The following is a 16,775-nucleotide window of genomic DNA, read 5'->3' as shown; positions in this document are numbered from 1 at the left end:
TTTTCTATGCCTCGAGAAGAATACAGATTAATAAGAAAGCATGCAAATGTATTGATGGCTTCTCTTCTTTCTGTCCTTCCCTTATTTTCAGTCAAGCAGCTTTTCATGGTGACATTAAGCATTCAAACTGACAATCAATTATGTCCCAAAAGTGGTAAACAGACAGAAATACAATCAGCTAACGAATAAAGTCTGAATAACTCTGGTGAAAATAACTAATAGTTACATCCTACAGACAAGCGTTTATTTTTTCATCTAATTTAAAAAGATATGTCATGTAAAATGATCATGACCAATGTCAAATCAAGCACTGTTCTTCTATAAAACCTCAAACTACTGAGCAATGATGTCATCTGCATCTTTTATAATAATCTGAAAGTGAAAAAGCAGAAAAGAGATGTATGGACAGCTCAAAAACATTATGCATCCAGCCACAGCTGTTGCAAACAGAGGCATTAAAGCTGTGTAGGAGAATGCCAAAAGCAAAAGTATAGAGCCTATCAGTGCATTTGTGGTTCTGTTGCATCAGTGCTGAAAACAGCCGTCCAATTTAGCAAACAAGAAAAAAAAGACACAAACCAAATGCTAAAAGCAGTAACAGTTCTTTACCTAATTTACTGAAAAAGGAGAACACTGTATCAGAATCAGAATGTCTGTCACACACACAAACATGCACAGGTATCTCATCTCTATAGTTATAGTGTACATAAACCATATGTGGGTACATAGATCCAAACAATACACTTGCATAAACTATGGTTACAAGAAGGGGATACAGGCACTTTATTCCCTATCTTTTCCTCATAAATAAACATTTGTGCTCAACAAGAGCCATCACTGCATAATTACACCCTCCACTGCAGCTTCTCAACGCATACAGACACCCATAAACTCATACAATGATGTTCCAGCATTGTCATGCGAGGGTAGTTCACTTTCTTTTTGTTTTTTGGAAACTGTTTTGTTTCTCTCTCCGCTTCCTCTAGAGAGGAATGGTCCGCCTCAGGGCGGCGTCTAGGAGTTGGACGTTTTCCCTCCCACCTGATCTGCATCTCTTCATGGAGCGTGCAGTATATATGTAATTAATGCATGTAATTGGGTCATTGCCAGATTGTCTTCACATCTTTGGTGGTAATCAGGCTCACCTACTACACGTAATTTCTTCCCTTGGTCAGATGTAATCTGTTCTCTCTCTGTTCCAGCTCGACTGGTCTGTGATCTCCAGCCTTCTTCTGTGGAGATTTCCAAATGCTTCTCAGTACCAGTAAATCGTGCCTTCCTAACTGGGCCCTGATGTCCCGTCGTTATGACAAGCATCCTTTACACTCACCGTGTAACACGCTGTAATATGCACATCACATATGATTCTCTCTCTCTCACACACACAAACAAACATGTAAATGCACATCCTCTGTCCTGTCTTTCGCAGCCTTGGGCAAATACATAAAAGCCTACTACACACTCAGTCTGCATGCACTTACAGACATGCCCACCACTGATCAGTCACCACTGATCTCTGTTTCTGGAAACATTCAATAAGGGTGGCTCATGTTCTGTCTTCATGTGTTCATGTCTTTGGCACTTCTTTTTTCCAGTGTTGTCAAATTCGCTACTCTTGCCCAGTTAGTATTAGGATATTCTAATCAGTCAATCTCCATTTCAGGCCGGCTGTTTTTTAACGCTCCTTCTCCCCATCTTCACCTCATCCACACAGGGGACCTCATCCAATCTCATCATCAACTGTCTCAACTACTCTGCTTCACCATCATCGGAGTCTGGACTATCTCAGGTCTATATCCTACCTTCATTTGGAATTATGCTCTTCTAAATTCAACTTGTATTTTGGATGTTCACATTTTAGGCACTCTCCTTATTGAAATAAAGTGTTGAGTGTGATACTACTGACAATAAATAGTCACAGTCAATCACTTTGGAAACGTTCTGCAACTTAAGTTTATGTTAGAGGCAGTCGCTCCTAAAAAGAGCCACTGAGGTATTTTTAAAGTTAAGTTACTTTAACTTCAAATAACGTTGGATATGGATTTTTTAAATTATATTTTTGGCATGTTAGTTATTTCAAATTTACAGATTAACACAAATATACACATTTGAATAATCCGTTATTTAAAAAGAAAAATGTCAAAGCCAACTAGAATTTATATCTAAAGTAACGTTATTGGACTTTTACTACTAGATTTACTATTTACATTAGATGTGCAACATCAAAAGAGCTTATTGGCTGCCTTGAAATGTAAGCAAAACTACAACACTAAAGGAAAAAAAAACATGTATCACATGAAATAATTAAAATAGTCTTTAACAAACTTTAACATCAAATATTACTAATGCTGCAGCCATCACTGCTGCGTGAATACGTTTGGAGGAGAAAATGTAAATGAGGCGAGTCTGATTTAAATGACGAGAGTCTGATTTATCTTGAAGTCTTGTGTCTATGTTTCAGGCTCAGTGTGCGATTAGATAAGTCGAGCATTTCCCCACAGCTGAAACAATGGTGTAGTCTTGTTTTTGATCAAAATGGTCCAACTATTTTCTTTCTTCCTTCCTGTCAATCCTCATAACTGCAGCGCAGTGAATTCCCATTGCATAATCTAACTTACCATTTATGTTGTTTCTCACCCTATTACATGCTTTCCTAAGCCCCAAGTTTGAGAACAAAAACCACTGGTGCCTAACTCCCATCTTCCCCAAGTTAATGTTTCTCTCTCTCTTCCTGTATGCCCAACATCGTTCCCTCCCTCTGTCTTCTTCTCCTTCAATCTCTCAAGGTACAGTATAGCTTATTCCCTAAACAAATGCAGATGCCATGCTTTCTTCACTCACTTAAGAGTCTCCAAATCCCCTTCATTTGTTAAAAATGTTCCCCTTCATTATTGCCTTTCGCTCCTCTTTCTTCTCTTTGTTTATTGGTTATGCAAGTCTGCACTCAACATTTCTCATCATCTCACTCCCTACACTGTTTTTAATATTCATTTTAAGAAAGAAACCCAGTGGGGGTGACAATCGCTTTACACGCAGAACGCTTAGAGGGAAACGCACAAACTTTCTGAGACGCTGCCTTAGACAAAACAATAATGGGAGACACTGTATCTATATTTTGCCCTTGCCTTCTCTGCACTTTTCCTATTATTCTTATATTTATTCTCCCCATGCATGTTGATCACCTAAAGACCAACCTTAACTTTTCCTCATTTCCCTCGTCTTTCTGCATTTCCCTCCTTTTCTCTTTGTGTCTATTTTCTTCCCTTCCTGCTGTTTCTCCAGCTTTATTTTGCACTGCTCCCTTTAGCTTTCTCATCAGTAATTCCTTCTTCCCTCCTTCCTTCCACCCCTCATCTATCTTGTCTCCTTGTCTTCCTCCCACCTCTCTGTACTGCTATCCATTGACAGATATTGAGTTTTCCCTTCATGTTGCTGTCACCACCTCTTGCTTATCATGCTCACTCTTTTGCAGCTATAATAGCAGTATGTCACTGGCTACCATGTATGCACACACACATTATACAGTGACATACACACATTAATAAATAAGATATGCTAATTGATTATATAAAAAAACAGTCTTTCGTTTCGTGTGTACACACATGTACACACACACACACACACACACACACACACACACACACACACACACACATTAAAACATGCACACATAACCTCTGCCCTCACTCGCAGTGTTCTTTGTGTCTAATAGCTGCTAACTCATTTAGCACTTCATGTTAGCTCAACTAGATCCAATTACAGCAAGAGAGAGAGTGGAGTTTGAGTAGGAGGCCATTTAACCTCCTGACAAAGAGAAATCTAACACACTTCAATTCAACAATATTAAGCACAGTAAGATAACTGCATAAAAAATACAGCTAGAAATTAGGCATTTAAAGACACCTTTAACTAGGGATGGGTATCGTTTAGGTTTTATCCGATACCGGTGCCAAACCGGTACTTTTGAAACGGTGCCGGTGCTTAAACGGTGCTCGAACCGGTGCTTAAAGAATGGAGAACACAAACTTTGTCCAAAAACCTCTCATGTTCAGCTGTTTGTTTGTTTTTTGTAAAAAGATAACAATGTTAGCCTTTTCTGCAGCTATGTGGCATATATGGCATCACTCTTGGCTGGAAGCAGTGCTTAAACAATGGAAAAAACACAAACTTTGTCCAAAAACCTCTCATGTTCAGCTGTTTCCCACTTTTTCTTTGGTCATTTTAGCCTTTTTGTCCAGGGTGAAGGGAGTATCTGCCATCAAACAAGAAGACAGCCGCATGTAGCTATGATGATGTTTGCTAGTTCACCTTACATGCATTAATGTAATAACGTGGTTAGCCTACTCAACGTAAATTACACACGAACAACATGAAGCTACTCATGCAGAGAAGAACGGCTGCTGCTGCATCATCATCCGTCATCATTTCTGCTACACTGGCAGGGCTAGGGGCCAGGACTCTCCTCTTCGGGTTTTTGGGGGATGTTGCTCCGGGTCCGATAACTGGCAACCCACCCGACGTGCTCGGTGTGAGGTCTCGCAGCAAGCTATCAAATACGGCGCATTTCTCGGCTTTTAAAAAAAACGCTATGCGTCGCCAGCTGTTTAATCGGATTCTTGGTGTTACCTCCTTAGACAGTATCACAGTATCAGCTTAAAGCACTTGTTGCAGGCTGCTGAGTTTGCATATTTTGCTGTGAAGTACAGCCAGACTTTTGACCGCTTCGCCTTGGACATTTTTAATCTGTAGTTCTGCTCTAACAGAACGTACGTACCTGGCCCCGCCTACTATCCTCAGAAACGTAAAATGATTGGCTAGAAGTGTATCACAGCTCAGGAAAAAAAAAGCACCGAAATAAAGCACCGAAATGTGCGCTGCTTTTCGGTCTGGTTACTACCGTTTATGTCAGAACCGGTGCCATAATGGCACCGGACACCGGTACCCATCCCTACCTTTAACTGTGCATAAAGTTAAAAATAGTAATGATGTAACATAATAGTAATAAATCACTATGCAATCTGCAGGCAGCATTCACCACAAAGGCTCAGATTTGTGAAAAAGATCTTTAGTGTTGAATTCAACCAGTGTACAAAATGCTTGCAATTCTACCATTTCTTGTTACTTTGCTGGAGGAAAAAAAGTGCAAATGGGGGAAAAATGAGATTTCTGTCTGGATCTGTGCACAGAAATCCATGAAGCCTGAGGCAATAATGGAAGCAAAATGATCTTGACTGCATACAAGCAAGTGTGGCAATAACACTAGAGGGCCAACAATAAACACTTTCATTGCAAGTGCATAAAGAGAACAATGTGCGTATGCCTGAGTGTGTTTGTATGTGAAATGTAAGCGCTAAACCTACTCCTACATTGGCTTGGTTTTCGTATTATGAGTATTACAAAACAATCAACTTTTAAAAGTTCTAAAAAGTCCTCTGCTACATATCCACTTACACCCCCTCTCCCTCCATGCACACACACACACACACACACACACACACACACACACACACACTTATGTATAGAAATACATTTCAGCTTACATTACAGCATTACAACTTAATATATTAAAACCAGTTATACAACGGATTAGCTAATTTAGCCTTTTAGGTATGCAATGCCTCTTTTCATCATCAAGTACTAGATTTAGGATGTGAAAATGCAATCGCTCACATTTTCTTATCTTACTGACCTATATTCACTTCTGGCTCTCCAGTATCTCTTTGAACCTTCTGGAAACATATTTCTGTCTACTCTTACAACTATTTTGTTATGTTATGTTGTTGCTGTGTGAAGATTATGCCTTAATAAAACATATACCTCGCTCAGAATTGATACTACTTTGCTAAAGAAGAAGTGTTTATGAACAACAAAGTCCAGAGTGCAAAGAAAAAGACAATAATCGTTCCTTTTGTGAAGTAAACAGATACGATATTCTAGTGTAAGTCAGAAGTGCTGTGTTTATTTTATAATAACAAAACTCACCAGATATGAGCTTTCACTTGATTGGGTACATTGGCTGTTGTGAAATATGAAGACTGTCTTGAGTCAGTCAGTCTAACTATATCATCAAAAGTAGACACATCCTACAGTAAGACTGCAGGATTTTGTGACGGACTTTACCTTCATCAGACTGTGCACATGCTAATCATTTCCCCCCTCTTTTTTTACTTTCATTGTCACTGTTCTTAATAATCTCCCACTCTCTCTGTTCACTGTGTTCTTTCTCCCTTTCAGTGACTGACAGCTGCTGCTGAGACTTGATCCACCCGCCTCAGTCCCTCTTGCTCTGTAATTAAAGGAATTATACATCAAGAGTCCTGTGAAATATGTATAAAAAAAAGACGGGGAATGAGCTTTGCTTAATTGCAAAGACAAGAGGATGGAAGTGATCACAGCCCAGTAGGATGCTTTTATGCACAGCATGACACTATGGGAGGTGAAAAAAAAAGTCTCAAGCAACTGGTGTGTGACTGGAGTAAAACAGTGTCTTATTAGATCGTTTTTCCTCGTACATATGAGGTAGCTGCACTGGACAAAAAAACAGAAGTTTAATTTGGCAAAAACTTTTTGTATATTTATGAGAGATTTTCCTGTCAAATTAAAGAATAATTGCTGTTTACCTTCATTTTTCAAAGTCTAGAGTGTGGACAAACCAGATATGCAAAATCTTTCTTCAGTGTTTTGGTATCTGAAGTGCCTTCAAATTTTTACACTGGTACCTGAGACAACACACTTACTTCAACGTGCCTGTTCTTAACTTTGAGACATTTTCAGCGTAAATGCATTTTCGGGCATAAAGACCTGTTTTTAGAGAGCTTTAGAAAAAAACCTGATGGTCATGGCTGAGTTGAGTGTGTGACTGTTACTAAAGGTTTTTCTTAACCACAAGATCATGAAATCTACCTGTTTGTGCAGAAAAGCTTTGACTGTGAGTTTATAAGAACACTGCAATTTTAAGCTTTTTAAAGCAACTCAAAAGCACCGTTGTGATTTCATTGAAAGTAATAATTTGAAACCTTCGGAAACATGATTGGAGTTATGAATATATGATGAGCGTTGGCAATTCAAACTGAGGTCAGTCATAAGATGTCCCTTGATTGGAGCTTGTAATCAGATGACAGATCACAAAGTTTGAATAATGGCATGATCAGTGGCTGACTATATTAATCTGTGTCTAGAGCTAGGTGTTATTAACATTTTTGTAAAGTTAGGACAAAGTCTTGAGCAGTCAGTATAACATCCTCTGAAGTGACTCATGTGATGTGTACGTGTGTCTAGGCATTGTATTTTTTATTATGTTGAACATACAAGATGTGATCCAATAAACCCCTAAAAAAATACATGTATACACAGATACTCATGCACACAACACACACTCTACAACTCTCTTTTCATCCTACCTTGGATCTTTTTGAATAGAGTCAATAGAAGGTGAACGCTGCAGGCTGCCTTCGGGCGGCAGAGCTGGTCCTGACTTGCTGTAGGGTGATTCCACCACTGAAGGGCAGTACTGCAGGGTACGGTAGGGGTCAGCCACATAGGGATCTGAACCATATACATCTCCGCTACCGCCACTCGAGGTGTAGCCTGGCCCCACTGTGGCATAGTTGTTGGTCCCGCCGCGGTTGTAGTTTCCTGTTCCTGTGCCGTGACTTCCAGTGCGCTGCAAAGGGGCGGAGTCGACACCAGGGGAGGAGGGTGCTATGGCAGGAAAGTAGGGACAGAGGACATAACTTAGGTCACGGACCTGATCATGGATACGCATGGTCAGGTCTACAGAGGAGAGCGAATGAGGGAAGAGGAGGAGAGAAGGGCAAGGACACGAGCACAGGAGAGGAAGGACAGAAAAGCAAACACAGCGATGAACAGTCATTTGGAAAAAACTCCATATAGGTAAAAAAAAAAACATTGGCCTTATTCCCATGATTAAAAGAGAGAGATTATAATCTAGTAAGATAAAATTAAACACATGAAATACTATATCATAAATCTATTGACAATTTAACACAATTCTTGATAGCTGTACAGCAGAAATCACTGTAAATGCCTGTTTTTGTCAAAGCCCGTTCAATCCTACAGTGCCAACAGCACATTAAAAAATGGTTGTGGAGTAGTTCTGCCCCCATGTTTAAGACAGTGGCAAGGAAAAAAATACTTTTGACAATGAGAGACTACAATCATTGTTAGAGTTGTCACTGCAATGACACACTACTCCATCAGTCTGCAATAAAATATGTAAACTTTGCTCTAGTTCATGCGAGGGAAGGGATGAGTCCACACATTTTGAGAGATCATGGTGAGGTCACCCTGGTGATCAAAAAGGACTAAAAACATACATAAAATGTATAAATAAAACAACAACAAGGCATCTCTCTTTGGAGTGACTTTGAAATTGAATTGGGATTTGCTGGAGGGTGTAAGCAGCCTTCAGGGGCACAGTAGCTGTCTTCCCTCCGTGATGCACTGAAACAGTGGAGTGGTGATATATCAAGGTGTTAATGTGAGTCTGGGGGGCTCGTTTCTTTGGCTGTAAAAACACTGAGACAGACCGTGGAGGGGGGGGAATCCATCTTATCCATCATTAGGACAAAGGTATATGCAGACTGAAAACAGCACGTGAAAAACACCATAAACATCTTCTTCAAGGAGTAAGCAATAAATCACAGAGCCTTGTAATCGATATGCGGCCGTATGATTGGCTTAGGCTTTAACATAGGCCAATGAACCTCCAATCACAAACAGAATTAGCCTTTAAAACCTGCCTGGATGAGGCAGACTAAAACTCCCCATATAAGCAAATAGAATCCTATGCATTTCATATAAACAGATGACAAGGAGCGTTTACCAGCCAGAGCACAAATTAACAAAAGACTGGAGGTTGTGTGGAAGTGAGAGTGTGCTGAGGCTGAGTGTCTTATCGTTACGTGACCAACAAACCTGCTCTTTAGCACTGTCTTGAGTGCTGGCATTTGCCTGACCTTCACAACCCTCTTATCACTCTCTTTTTCACCTCCATCTCTCTCTCGCACACTCACACAAACACACACCCATGCATCTGATCTGCCCAACCTATTTTGTACACAAGGCTGACGAAACCAGTCCTTTAACGATCCTATTCCATATTCTTGAACTGAACTTCTTCAAACAATTCTGGAGAACTCTATGAGCGGCACAAGAAACCTTAGGGATGACGTAATCACTTTAGCATATTTTTTATCTCCTGGGTGACACAGACATGCATGAGCAGTTAAGTACAGACAAGTTTGTGTTTGGATGCCTGCACTCTTTAAAATGAATGTGCATGTAAGGAGCACTCCCGTGATCATCATCATTTAAAAATGAGAGAAAACAGAAGAAGGACTTTGGTTTGACTTTCCAGCTTTTTTTGTTTTTTGACTTAATATCGTTTCAGCTGCTCAGCTTGGATTTGTCAACTTCTGGTTACCACTCGTACTTTTTTTTTTGTATTTAGGCCACATAGCATGCATTATGGAGAATGGACAGCACCACCTTAACGAGTGCACACTGACTAAATCCTTTGCCCGCCCCAGCAGCAATTTTGTCAGTTACTGGCAATCCAACTAGGGAAGACAGGGCGATTGGATCACAATCCTAGTGCGCACTGATGCCCCAAATTTGACAATCCAAAGAATTAGGCAGGAAAACAGTGGATGAGTCCAGGGGAAAGAAAAGGCTGCAGCTGAGAAAGCCACGTTTTAGAGAACAAAGTCAGTCAATACAGGAAAAAGAAAAGAAATGCGAGGCAATGGAGGGAGCACATACAACAGAGGGTATAGGAGGGTAATGAAGCAGCATTATTCCCATCAGAAGCAAATCCCAGACTTTTCTGTAGTCTTAAAATTGTGTCTGCGGTGTGTCTGTCTTTCTGTCTCATTAGTGTCCGGGTTTTAGACTAACACCACCAGTGTCAGTGTGCACTCACCGAGAGACTTGACAACCAGACAGGACAAACCTCAGAGCAAAAGAGGGGGTGGAAGAACAGTGAAAAGAAGGGAAAAATGTCATGTCAAATTATTTTTATAGCCTGTGCTGTGACCACTAAAAAGGAGTGTCCTTGGTTATAAGCTAAAAAAGTAAAGGAAAAAGGAACAAAATCAAGAATGATAAAGAGAGATGGTTGGGAACAAAGAACAGAAAGAATCCTCCCAAAATGTGCTGCCAAATCACTGTTTTAGCCGCTCCTTTTGTTTTCATACTCTGTTACAGTACTTTGTATTCTGCTTCCCCGTGCCTCTTTATGCAATTCATTTTCCTACTCACACAATCTTTCCTTCTACACTCTGCGGTCTCTTCTTAAACTACTCTAAGTAAATGGTATGCTACTGAATTTATGATTTGCTCAGTTAATGGTGTGGTCTGAGTGATGGATTGACCTCTGGGGCCAATACTGCCTGCCAAATCAGGATGTGGGTGCCTGATTTATGCATGTGTATTTTGTATTTGTACACCTGTGTTTCTTCTCGTGTTCCTTACTTTTGAGAGTAAATTGGGACTTTAGGCTGTTGAAGTAATTGCATTTTTGACCAAAAAATTAAGTCATTCGGGACCTGAAAGCGAGAATAAGATCTGTTGAGGTTAGATTTAAGCATATAATTGAGTGTTAACGTTTATATATGGAATAAACACACAGTGTGAAAGGGTGTGTCTATCATGAGTTTGCTGAAGACCAGCAGAACACAACTTACAGGGTGTTTCATGAAATATTAAACAAATCACGAAACATGTGGTGTTGTGTATACCAGATACACACACACGTGCACTTTCCACTAACACGTCTCACACCTAACACTCTGGCAGCGTGAAATTGTGTTTGAGAGGAAATAAAAAGGCGGGTGTGTCTTTGTATTCCCTTGCATCTGCAAAGAGTAAACAAATTGCGGCTGTGCTCCTGCTGGCAGATTAGCGACGGAAAGGGAAACTCTATTAGTCATTTGACACAGTGATACCTCTGCAATTAGCCAGTCGGCTGAGGGGCCGCCTCGCTTGATTTTATTTTCTTGGGCTGCTGCAACTAGGAAAACCTGTCTGAATACACAAGAGATGGAGGAAAGGGGAAGGGGGAGAGGGAAAAACTAGGGGATAAAACCAGCACTTTAAGCTTTCCATATCCATCTAAACTTCTTATTCTTTCATCTCTGCTTCAGTGTCTTTCAACTGTACTCTGGTCACTATCGTGTTTCCTGCATCAATTCCTTGCCCTTTTCTCTTTCTTTGCTTTTTTCCGAATTCTCCAGCTCTATCACTCTCTGCCTTTACCGCCATCCCTCTTTTAGCTCGTGGATTTCTTCTGAAACCTCCCTTTTGATTTACCAACCTCTCCCTTTTACCGTAGCTTACTCCTTCTCTCATTCCATTTTTGTCAGTCGTCCTCTCCTCATCATCGTTTCATTTGATGCTTTGTGTTCCTCTTCTTCCCTAACAAGCGTCTGTCTTTCTCTTTCCTTCCCTCCCTTCACTGTCGTTCTAGTAGACTATGTGATCAGAGCTGAGGACATGTCCTTTCTCTCGACACGCTTCACTGCTCAGCACGATTACACAAAGCCCCATCAGTACAGTCTCTATCTCTCTCACATACACACACTCACACAGACATCGCCGTCATCACACACACATGGATTACTAAATGTGCCAGTGATTGACTTAGACTGAACATGCATGCCTGTAACGCATCTTTTTCTAATGCTTTAAGGTCATTTACCAACATGCGCACGCAACCTTGGCTTCAGCAGCCATGGAAGAAGCACATTTCCGAAGATAAATACACACACACTCACACGGACACAAACACGCACCCTGCTTGGATGTGAAGGAGAGTAAGGATTAGTTTCTCCCTCTGTTTATCCCTAGGAGAGCCTCCTGGCCAACACACAGCTCTTGATGTTCCTGAGCTCCTAAACACTGGAAGACCGACACCCCCCTACCCCTACACACACACACTCACAAGTGCTCTCCCTTGCACTTTCAGTATCAAGTATACAGCTTTTTATAGTGTTAAAGCTGTAGGATACTTGTTTCCATGACTAAAGGTGGCATGTCTTTCAGGAATCATGCTGGCTGGACACAGCAGGACTCCAGGATGTTGCTAATTGTTCGTGCTGTGGATGTACAACGGCTAAAATGATAAAATAAGAGAATATTTTGTTTGTATTTATAGGTGATATACACCACTATACATGACACCCTTATAATCATAGTTGCAGAGGTTTGTAATTTCTTGTAACTGCCATAAGAACTCAAATCTGCTCTGATGATAAACGAGTAGATAGCTACTATAAAATAGCATAAGGCCACGGGCTGGTTTTGTTCTTGTTTCCTGAATCTTTTGAGTCATGAGTAATTTTTCAGTCACCTTTCCTTCATGCTTTGGCATCAGCAACTGCTGTGCTTTTAACCTGTCCTATGGGCCTATTCTAACATCACACATGTTTGTTAAAGATTGCAAATTATTTTGATAATGAGAAAAATCTGACTTTAGACCTCTGTGTGTCTACAATAACTCATGTTCATGGACAAAAATTATAAAGGAAAAACTGTTGACTAATTGATTTGATGACCACCATAGCTGAGGGTACTAGGATGAGGTGGAAGTGACAAAGTTAAAGATGGTAAGGTTTTCAATGGGAGTGACCAAGAGGGACAGGATTAGAAATGAGTCCACCCTTTGACAAAGGTTGTCAAAGGTGGAACTACCAGGCAGGAGGAAAAGAGGAAGACATGGAGGAAGTGAAGGCAAACGGAGAGTTGAGAGAGGGTTGGCGTGACAGAAGCGGTTGTAGGAATAGGGTGACATGGAGGGAATCTACAGGTACCTTGGTGTTCATCTGAACAATAGACTGGACTGGACTCATAACTCAGACGCCCTCTACAGGAAAGGGCAGAGCAGGCTGTACCTGCTGCGGAGACTCAGGTCGTTTGGAGTGGAGGGCCCACTCCTGAAGACCTTCTATGACTCTGTTGTGGCTTCTGCTATCTTTTATGGTGTGGTCTGCTGGGGCGGCAGCATCTCTGCTGGGGACAGGAAGAGACTGAACAGGGTGATCCGAAGGGCCAGCTCTGTTCTAGGATGCCCTCTGGACCCAGTGGAGGTGGTGAGTGACAGGAGAACGGCGGCTAAGCTGTCATCCCTGTTGGACAACATCTCCCACCCCATGCAGCAGACTGTGACAGCACTGAGCAGCTCCTTCAGTGGGAGACTGCGGCACCCACGGTGTGGGACGGAGAGATTTCGCAGGTCTTTCCTCCCCACTGCTGTCAGACTCCATAATAAAGACTTTAACTGATCAAGCACACACATCCATACATATGCAATAATACCAAGTGCAATAATCCTTTCTGTCATCGTTGTATTTTTACTCAGTTGTATATAGTATTTGTATTTGTATTCTATTTTTATCTTATTGTATATTTATTTTATTTTATTCTACTGTATATAGTATTTTATTTTATTCTATTCTGTACAGTTGTGTACTGTATTTATTCTTATTGTATTCTAATTTTTGCCTCATAACTTTTGCACTGTCCACTTCCTGCTGTGACAAAACAAATTTCCCACGTGTGGGACTAATAAAGGTTATCTTATCTTATCTTATCTTATCTAACGTGAGCAGTCAAAAGCAGACAAGGCTAAAAGCCAGATAACGAAAAGATAACCCAGACACACTGAACTTGCTCAGTAAAAAGACGAACCAATAAATGTTTGTGACTTCATGCATAAAGAAATGGACTGAGCAAACTTGTATTAAAATTAAACTAGAAAATAGCTGGACTTCCAGTTTAACTGATCATGACTTACTTATTTGAATTTGACCAATATAAATAAGGTAGTAAGAGGGGCGGCTAAAAGAAGATGTACTAGATCATTGTCATAGACACTGCGATGATTATTTGTCACCTTTGTTAGGATATTTAACAAGAACGTGTTATGGTAGGGAAATACATCAAAGTGCAATGATTACCACTTAAAAACAATAAACAATGGATCAATAAAACATAAAAAAGCATCAAACACATGTGATTTCATGAAGACAATCAGTGTTGTGTAGGCTGTGTTATCGCTGATGACAAAAAATGTTTTTTTACAGTTATGAATAACTGCTGATAAAACTGAGAATATGCTAATCGCTACTGTAAGTGTAAACTGAGTAAGCATGTCACAGAAGCATGTGTGCAGCATTGTGTTCCTGTGCATGCCTTGGGTTTGCAAGGACTGGTGTTTTTGTGTTTGTACATACCTAAAAACGAGCACTTTTAACACATGTGTGGAGTGTTTTGTGAGTGGGTCTGTGGGGCAACTACTTTGGGTTATATTTAGGAAATGCCATATGTCTTCCCGAAGGAAAGCATTTTGTGCTGATCTTGTGAGTTATCAGATGCTCTGAGCTTGTAATTAAAACTTTCTGAGACTTCAGCAAAACCTCCCTGTAAATACTGTGCAAGTTTAAGCTATGATAAAAGTCACCTGGATTTCACATATGGACTGAGCTTTTATCAACAGCTTGTTCAACAGCGCTGTCATTTCTAGTTAAACGTACTGTAACAAATCAGTTTATCAGTTTGACAGGCATTGCTGCACATAATATTCATATGATAATCCTGAAAAAATAAATCCATTTTCACTTTTCTTTTTCTCACCTCCTTTTTTAAGTCCGTTTTTGTTTTCTTGGTTAATTAAACTGAGATTAGACATTGTCTTTCAAAAGAGAGCTGGCTGCAGTATGACAGTCTGGGCATTTAACCAGAACAAATGTTTTCGCAATGGAGTAAACATCACATTATAAGTAAGTGCAAATTCACACATCTTTCTTTACTGGTGTTGAAAAGGCAGTAGGTCCATTAACAATCCAAGGGGATCACGGGCCAAGCTGAAATTGATCTTGGCCAAACAGACCTAATCTAACCTGGCGACAGAGAAATCCTCCTGGAGTGACACAATAAAGTGACTGGGGAGAAGCCAGAAAGTTTAACAATACCGCAGCACTTTAATTTTATGCTACAAGGATTTATCAGGCAATAACTATTGTACTGCACATTAGTAGGGGATGCCGTGACCAGATTTTTGATTCAAGCCTAGGGACTGTGCATCTTCAATACAGCATCTATTCTGATACTTATTTGAGATCTAAATACTGTTGAAGCATTAAGCAGATGATGTAAATGATGTAAACAATCCACTGTTACAGTTGCAGGAACTACAAAGAAACGTATTCTAGTTAAGGCTGTACAGAGGTGATGCTTCTTTTCCCTCATAAAAAAGATTTGGGAGAGTCGGGACTGCAGGGACCACACGAAGCCAAACATAAGCAAGTTTTATTTTGTCCTGTCATCAACTTGTGGAAAAACTGTTAATTAGTGACAGCTGATATTGACCTTCCACCAGCAAAATGTGTTATTATCTGTTTTGATTTTATATACTGTTTTGTTTGTTTGTTTGTTTGTTAAGTGGGTTTAGAGCTCTGGGTAGCTCCCCAACTGGGTCTAGACTGGGTCTAGAGAGTATTTTAAATTCAGGGAATTTAAAATAGAAAGTAGCTCGTCCACAGAAGGACTGGTAGCTCCCCTTACGATAAGGGTTCAGATCGCGCGAACAGGTGTGAAATGTGTGTGTTTAGTTAGTTTGTTTGCTTGTTTTAATCAATTTTAAATCATGCTTTTTATTTGTTTTTGTTTCTAATGTCTCTGTAAAGCACTTTGAATCACCTTGTTGTTGAATTGTGCTATACAAATAAATTTGCCTTGCCTTGCCTTGCCTTATTTTTAAAAAAGTGAAAGTGATGGTCATGCCTCTTGGATGTTCTGCACAGTTTGTTCAGACACTTTGATTCTCACTCTTAGATGCATGCTTGCAGGGTAGACCCTGGCTATCATTAAAAACAGCAGTGCTGCAATGCTAGCAGACTAAGGTGAATATGGAAGAGTTTAGTAACAAGCTTTACAAGCTTTGATCAGCTCTGATGACTTGTTTTAAATCGAAAGTGTTCTTAGTGTTTGTTTGGTTTTTGACTTTTTTGCTAATTAGATTTTATTAATAACGGCCATCATGTTTGAGTATAAGGATGTTCATAAGTGCACTTCGGACAGCCTAGTTTGCAAGCTGATGAATTACTTTGTCCTCGTATCATCAGATCTATGGCTGTACATCATGGACACTCAGGTGAAGAGAGGACCTGAGCTGTCAAATGATCACCACCTGGCAGTGAGTTGGATCAGATGGCATGGGAAGACGCAGGACAAGCCTGGCATAACCAAACATATATTGCAAGTGCGTTGGGATTGCATGGCAGAGGCCTGTGTCTGGGAGATTTTCCAGGTATGCTTCCTATCCAAAGACTCCAAGAAGGCAAAGTACTTTGACAGTCAGAACCGTCTCTCTGGCTTGCTATGTAACACAAAAGGAATATATTATGCCCTCCCTTAACAAATTAACGTGAGTCTTCCACATTCCCTGAATATGTATTTCAAAATTTAGCTCAAAACACCCCTTATAATTCTCCCTGTTGTAACTTTATAGTGTTTGTTCTCACTCAAGAAAGATATACAACAAAGCATTGTTAGTTGAATTGACAAAAACCTAAAACCTCAATCACACCTAACCGTTTTCACTAAGGTGGTTATTTGTTTCTGGGTGCGCTTACATAAACGGGGACATCTGATGAACCAACTGTGTTCTGCCTGCCTCATTACATTATCTAGATTGTCAGGTAATGAAGTTCAATAAAGAATATAAAAAATAAAATGGCGAAAGGAAAATGTGTTGT

The 16,775-nt window shown here is 40.3% G+C and overlaps 1 protein-coding gene across 4 annotated transcripts in view; it reads right to left on the bottom strand.

Moving 5' to 3' along the window:
* The window catches only part of ctnnd2a (catenin (cadherin-associated protein), delta 2a), a 283,916-nt gene that overhangs the window by 120,927 nt on the left and 146,214 nt on the right, over nucleotides 1-16,775 (bottom strand). For 3 of the 4 annotated variants that reach the window (XM_086305983.1, XM_086305978.1, XM_086305982.1), the window contains exon 12: nucleotides 7,401-7,773. In XM_086305983.1, the coding sequence (XP_086162109.1) occupies nucleotides 7,401-7,773 (373 nt within the window). The remainder of the gene's footprint in view (nucleotides 1-7,400; nucleotides 7,774-16,775) is intronic. The other variant, XM_086305981.1, reaches the window with a different exon arrangement.

This window comes from Aulonocara sp. 'chitande type north' Nkhata Bay, linkage group LG9 (genome assembly GCF_057382095.1).
Source record: "Aulonocara sp. 'chitande type north' Nkhata Bay isolate Kocher_YH1m ecotype deep benthic linkage group LG9, A_spYH_male_GT1.1, whole genome shotgun sequence".
Taxonomy (NCBI): Eukaryota; Metazoa; Chordata; class Actinopteri; order Cichliformes; family Cichlidae; genus Aulonocara; species Aulonocara sp. 'chitande type north' Nkhata Bay.
Note: the sequence above shows the minus strand (reverse complement) of the source record. Positions and strands in the feature narration are given on the sequence as shown.